General features: G+C 50.2%; 1 protein-coding gene across 6 annotated transcripts in view; it reads right to left on the minus strand.

Moving 5' to 3' along the window:
* The window catches only part of WHRN (whirlin), an 84,611-nt gene extending 79,375 nt beyond the window's left edge, over window positions 1-5,236 (minus strand). For 3 of the 6 annotated variants that reach the window (XM_033123974.1, XM_033123973.1, XM_033123969.1), the window contains exon 1: window positions 3,776-5,236. In XM_033123974.1, coding sequence (XP_032979865.1) covers window positions 3,776-4,393 — 618 coding nt within the window. In that variant the 5' untranslated portion in view covers window positions 4,394-5,236. The remainder of the gene's footprint in view (window positions 1-3,775) is intronic. The other 3 variants (XM_033123971.1, XM_033123970.1, XM_033123968.1) reach the window with 1 other exon arrangement.
* Window positions 5,237-6,780: the final 1,544 nt, after the last annotated feature.

Genomic DNA, 6,780 nt, shown 5'->3' on the forward strand with positions numbered 1-6,780 from the left:
TGCAAACACTTTGTATGTTCAATGTACTCTGTTCACTGACTGGAAGGAGGTGAACCTCTCTGACTCACAAACTGTTAAGTATCTTGATTCCTAAAATTTAATTTTCTTTTTATTACACACACACAATCGCTCCTTTGGGAAGCTCAGAAGATCTTTTCCCCCTTTTTCTACCTGCGGAAGAAAAATAAAGATTTTAAGATTGAAAACATCTCCTTAATAGCTAAACCATGGAAACAACCTAAGTGTCTACTGACAGATGAATGGAGAAAGTGTGGCGCACGTGCGCGCGCGCACACACACACACACACACACACACTCACACAAGAATATTATTCAGCCATAAAAAAGGAAATCCTGCCATTTGTGACAGCATGGATAAAGCTGGGGGGCATCACACGAAGTGAAATAAGCCAAACACATAAAGACCAGATCTCACTTATGTGTGGAATCTGAAAAAGTCAAACTCACAGAAACAGAGACTAGAAGGGTGGTTGCCAAGGGGTGGGGGCTGCAGGACGTGGGCCAATGCTGGTCAGAGGGTACAGACTTTCAGTGGTAGGATGAAGAAGTTGTAATGCACAGCACGGTGACAACAGTTAACGACTCTGTGTTGCATACTTGGAAATTTGCTAAGGGAGTACATCTGAGCGTTCTCAGCGCAAAAATAAAATAACTGTGAGGTGATGGCTACATCCATTAGCTTGATTATGGTGATCACCTTACAATGTATAGGTATGTCAAGTCATCACATGTACACCTTGAATACACCGAAGTTTTATTGTTCAGGGATACCTTAATAAAGCTGGCGGGAGGAAGTAAAATAAATAAACAACAAACATGGTCAGCCCTCTGTATCCTCAGATGCAGAACTCACAGTTAAAAAAACCAGACTCATAGGAACAGAGAGCAACGGAACGGTTACCAGAAGGGTGGGGGTGGGGGATGGGTGAAAACGGGGAAAGGGAATATACAGTTAATAATATTGTGAGAAGTTTCCACGGAGACATGATTACTAGAATCAGTGGTGGTGTGAGCACATTGTAAGGTATAAAAACACCCTACCACTGTATTGTACACCGGAAACTAACATTACTAACATAATGTTGCATACCACCTAAGGGTATCTTTCCGGGGTGGTGGGTGTTCTGGAACCAATCCCCCATGGATACAGATGGATGACTATAAATAAATAAAATTGAGGAAAAGAAAACATGTCTTCTACTAAATGCAATGTGGTGTCCTGGAACAGTAAAAGCATACAAGCAGAAAAACTGGTGGCATTTCAATGAAGTCTGAAGTTCAGTTAATAGGAATGTAACTGCACCTTAAAACCCCTGACACAGTGTCCTAGAGCACTGTGGTTTATAAAGAGGGGCTGGGAGCAGAAATTCTGGTTAAGGGCAGTCTGCACCTGGTAGAGAAGTCAGGCCTCTTTTGGCTTTCAGTTAAGGGACTGAATATCCTTAATTTTGTGGAAATGTGTCAAGTGCCAGGTGTTCTTCTCCACTTTCCCTGAAACTGCCTGCCCATCCTGCAACCCAGAGGCGCTAGTGGAGGCCACAGAGACAGGTTCCGCCTCCTCCGTTTTAAATTCCACCCACGGAAAGCCTGTCCCCCTTTCTCCCTGGAGTTAAGGTGACACAAAGCAGCACTCATTTTGCCTGTTGCTTCTGAAGGGTCAAAAGGGAAGCATTCTGGGCAGGTTACGTGTCTGGCGCTGGCTGGAAGAGGGGCACCCCTAAGTAGAAGCTCATTCTGCTTTAGCAGACGCGTCTGGAGGAAAAGTGACGGGGACAAAGGGAGTTGCTCAGCTCATATAGGCTCCCACACATCCAAGTACAGTTTCTGCTCCTATCAACTGCTCCCTCTGGCAGGGATTAGTTCTGGGGCTTCAAAAACCATGCCATGGGGAATTTAGGTTTTACTCTGGAAGCAACAAGAGTAAGTAAGACCTGGTACTGCTGAGAAGTCACAGAATTAACAGCACCTTGGAGTAGTTCAGGGAGGTTCAGGCAGAAGGTGCAGCGTGTCATCCACGAGATGTGAGAGGGCCGAACTGAAACTCTCAGTCAAGCAGCTCCAGCCTTATAGGCATGACTGAGTGTGGGGTGTGATTTGAAGGGAGAGTCTGTGTTTTTAATGTCCGGGTTACTTGAGGCCTCCTCAAAGTCTATCACCTTGCGATGATTAAGTTACCCAAGTCTTTTTGTTTTTCAAATGGTCACTAAAATTGAATCCATGTTTATAAATGACCTTTTGGTTCAAGTATCTTTCGAGTATAAATTTATCATTTGGGAACTCCAGACCTTTTAGGGACAAAGGCTAATGGATTATTTTTTTAAATAAATATATGGAATGCCAGCTAAAGGGAAAAAATTGATGTGGGTAGGATGAGACAGAGAGAATATGGGTGCAAGGAAACCCACAAGGACCGTTGTCCACTGCAACTTTCCCCCTCCCAACAATATAAGCCAATCAGCCTCTTTCCAGAAACAGCAAATACGTTTCCAAAATCCTCAAGGGCCTTCCCCAGGGTCAGGTGCGCTAAGAAGCAAATAAGGGAAGCCAAGGTCATAGATGAGATGGTCATGTCCTAGGAGAACAGTCAGGAAGTGAGCCAAAGACACACCTGGCCATAGATTACTGAACAGCCCACAGGAAGCAGCCGTGGACCTTTGCTACCTAAGAGTTTCCCAGCAGCCAGTAGGCCCTCGAATAGAGTTCAAAACACCTGCACTGAGAGGACCGGAAGCAGAGGCAAGGGGTGGGCTGGTGAGAAGCTGGGTCATCAGCAGGCCCAAACCCTACGAAGCATTTTCCCCGCAGAAGCACTTTCCTTTTCCCCAAAACTCTTCACTTCTTGAACACAAAGGTCGTGTGTGTGTGTGTGTGTGTGTGTGTGTGTCTGCAAGGGAACCTTGAATCCACACATAGACCAACATTATTCATCTCATATTCCGACTGGTTTGCAACAGCCCTGGGTGTGAGATTAGTAAACACGCAGATTCCTTTAGACAACACAGTTTCTAGTGATTTAGACAACACAATCCCTAGGAGCTTGTTGTCATAAGGTTATTTTTCTCAATTAACAGACACAAAAAGTACGACTACTCTCAAGGGAATGGGGGATTTGTTTTTGACATTTAGACTGGGGCCTCATTTCCAACAAGGTTAGGGACACTTATCTAGTCCTGTTGCCCCATTTCCCAAGTAGAGAACGAGAGGTTCTGGGAGGACAAGTGCTTTATCCTGGGATACACAGCCTGGTCCATGCACAGCAGGGTCGGGCCAGAGCTCTGTGGATGACCAGAACAGCCTCCTCGGGCCACTCAGAGCTAACAAAACTTTCTTTCTGGGGCAAAATCCTACGGAATAATGAGAATAACAACAGCAGAAGCAGAGGACACTCAATGATTACTAACCATATGCCAAGCAGAAACCTTCTCTCTTTTAATGCTCATAAGAATCCACAGCCACTTTTATACTTTGTGATCATATATTTGCCCAAGTATTTGATAATATCTGTCTCCCACACACTACTGGCCTTTCTGCCTAACAAAGGCAGGGTCCATGTCTGCTTTGCCATCACTATATCCCCAGTGCCTGGCATCTATTTGCTCAATAAACTAGATGCTCCTGTTTTACAGAAACACTTTGAAGAAATGGAGCCCAGAAAGGTCATATGATTTGCTTAAGGACACACAGCATGGAGCCACTGCCACCATGAGTAGCTGCATCACTCTGCCTTGAACTCATCCTCAAACCAGAGCCCTACCTTGACGGCCTCAGCATGAGTCACCCGGGACAGGGATTTGTCGTTAACACGAAGAATCTGGTCCCCGATTCGCAGCCCTTCCTTCTCAGCCAGAGAGCCTGGCTCCACCAGCGATACATAGATGCCCACGCCATGCTCCGAGCCCCCGCGAATGCTGAAGCCCAAGCCCTCGTGGGCTTTGGCGCGTCGTAGGCTCACCAGGCGCACCTCCCCCAGCCCCGCGCCGTCGGGGCCGCCCCAGGCGGGTTGCCTGTAGGGGGCGGTGGCGGGCAGGTAGAGGCCCTCGGCCGTGTACTGGTCGAAGAGCAGCTGGTCAGAGCGCGGGATGACCAGACGCAGCATGGGCAGCAGGCGCCGCTTGACAGGGCTGTCCAGCAGCACACGCAGGGTGCTCACCAGGTCGAAGACGTTGCGGCGCGCGTGGTAAGCGTTCAGGCAGTGCGTGAACTGCTCCCGCTCCGCCTCGCTTAGCAGCGCCGTCAGCGCCTGGTGCAGCTGGCGCACGTTGGCAGACAGCAATCGCAGCCCCGCGCCCCCTCCGCTGCCAGCCCCGGCCGCCGAGCCCAGCGAGCCGGTGGAGGACGAGCTCACCGACAGACCGTCCAGCTGCGCGTTCATCTCCCCGCCAAGGCCCGGGCGGACTCCGGGCGCGCGGTGGGGCAGCTGCTGCACTCGCCGGCACCGGCGCGACAGCTGAATCCCGGGGAGCGCGGAGATCGTGGCTGAAGTCTGGGTTTGAGGGCGGAGCGGAGGGCGCTGAGGCAGGGGCTGGATCCCTGGAGACGCAGAGACGGCGGCTGGAGTCTGGGTTTGGGGGCGTAGAAAGAGTGTCTAAATCCTAGGGGTATCGCGGAGACCGCTGCTGAAGTCCCCCGCGCGCGAAGACAGAAGGGGTCGGGAAACTGGAGTCCGCGGGGCACAGAGACGGCGGCTGGAATCCAGAGGACACGGAGACGGCGACGGGATCCGGGGTGACAAGGAGTTGGCGGCTGGAGCCCGGAGGTCGCGGAGACTGCGGCTGGAGTCCGGGGTGGGGGACGCAGAGAGAACAGCTACATTCTGCAGGGCACAGAGACGACGGGTGGATGGAGTGGGGGACGCAGCAAAGCTGACCTCCCCGTCACACCATGCCCGGGGCTCCCCCAGCCAGGCCGCCCGTTCCTTTCGGGCTGGGGGACCCCAAAGTCATAAGTTGGGGTGGGGGGCGCTCTAATCCCAGAGCCCCACGAATGGCAGCCGGTGGAGCCGCGCGGGCGTCCGGCAGGGGGTGCGGGGCATGTCCAGGGCAGCCCCGGGATGCAGCAGCCCGGGGACCCCTGCGCCCCTGCACCGCCCGGGCGCAGACGGAGCCGCGCGGCCGCGAACCCGGACTTTGCGAACTGTTGAGCCGCCCGGGGCCGATCTTCCGCGAGTTCCGACGCCGTCGCCGCCGCCGGCCCAGCCTCGGCCCCGCCCCTTGCCCCTCCCCCCTCTCACCCCCTCCCCCGCGGGCTCTTCAGGAAATGACGTCCCGCCTCGCGCCTGGCGGTTGCCTGGAGACGGGGTGAAACAGTCCAGTCCCAGGGAAGAAAGGGGTGAAAGTGGGGGTAGGGGTGGGAGGAGCTCCGGGGTCTCTGTGAGCCCCTTCCAGAATGGGGGGGTGAACCTCAAAAACTGCCCTTCCGCGATCGAAGCTTGTGATCAGTATCGCTTTGGAGCAATTAGCCAGCTAACTAATTCAAAATTGTGGGGGCAGTCAACTTTTTGCCTCTAAAATATTCAATGCTTCAGGCTCAGTTTTCTACTTTAAAACGTTGCTCTCCCTTCTTGCACGCACTGACATACAAGTTCAAGTGTTTATGAAGACGACTGTTGGGCACCTACTGTGTTCAAAATATATATATATGTGCATGTACTGATGCCTGTGGGAGCCAACTCTTGTGTAGAGAGAGTTCAGACTGCCTTCTGCCTGGTCTCCAGCAGACGAGAAAGCCGCTTTCAGAAAAATAAAGGGTGCACAACACACACACGTGCATGCACACACACAAATGCATGCAAGAAAACTGGTAAAATCTGAATAAGGTGGATGGATTGTATCAATGTCAATGTTCAGGTTGTGATCTTGTCCACTCTGGGGAAACTGGGTGACAGGTGCATGGGATGTCTCTGTATTATTTCTCACACCTGCATGTGAATCTACCACAATGATCTCAAAAATTTATATATATATATATATATATATATATATATATATATATATATATATATGAAATGGGTTGGGGGAAAATAGTCTATGCTTTCCCATCCAAGACAAAATGGGAAGATACTCCAAGGCGTGGCATAGAGCCTGTCACCTCCCATCCTACTCCCCTAAATACAACCTAAGTGAAAGCCTCTGCTTTTATTCAAAGGTGGCTTTCTAAGGAGCCAGTAGTGCCCCCCCCACACACACACTTCACACATATGCTCTCCAACCTGAATTGCCTCTCCTACACTATTTTCCTATAGAAAGCTATATTTTCCCTTAAAAATATTCTGGAATTGCCATTGCAGAACCATCTGAGTTTTATCTGGGGGAGGGAGAGACGGTGGGTCCCTGGAAAAAGTAAGTTTGAACTGGACTCCAAAGGCTGAAGCAGTCATTCATTCATTCATTCATGTACTTATTTGATCACTCTTCATTCAACATTTTCCAAACACCTATTCTGTGACGGATCAGGTGCTGCGTGCTGAAGACCCCTGTTAAAAAGGCGAAATCTCTGACCTAAAGGAGGCCACAATCTAGCAGGAGAGAAAGACCACATAAATAAAATAAAAAACCAGTATGGTAATGGCTGAGAGAGCCCAGGTTTAGCGGAGAAAATGGTAAGGAGTTTATCAATTAAAGAGGTGACATCTGAATGAAGGCTCGTAAGGGGAAAGGACTTTTTTTTCCACAATGGGGAAACATGAAGGATTTTCAGCACTGTTAGCTTAGTGCATTCCCAAAACTAAGGCTAGGAATTGAAGGTATATTATCCCTCAAA

This window comes from Rhinolophus ferrumequinum, chromosome 12 (assembly GCF_004115265.2).
Source record: "Rhinolophus ferrumequinum isolate MPI-CBG mRhiFer1 chromosome 12, mRhiFer1_v1.p, whole genome shotgun sequence".
NCBI lineage: Eukaryota > Metazoa > Chordata > Mammalia > Chiroptera > Rhinolophidae > Rhinolophus > Rhinolophus ferrumequinum.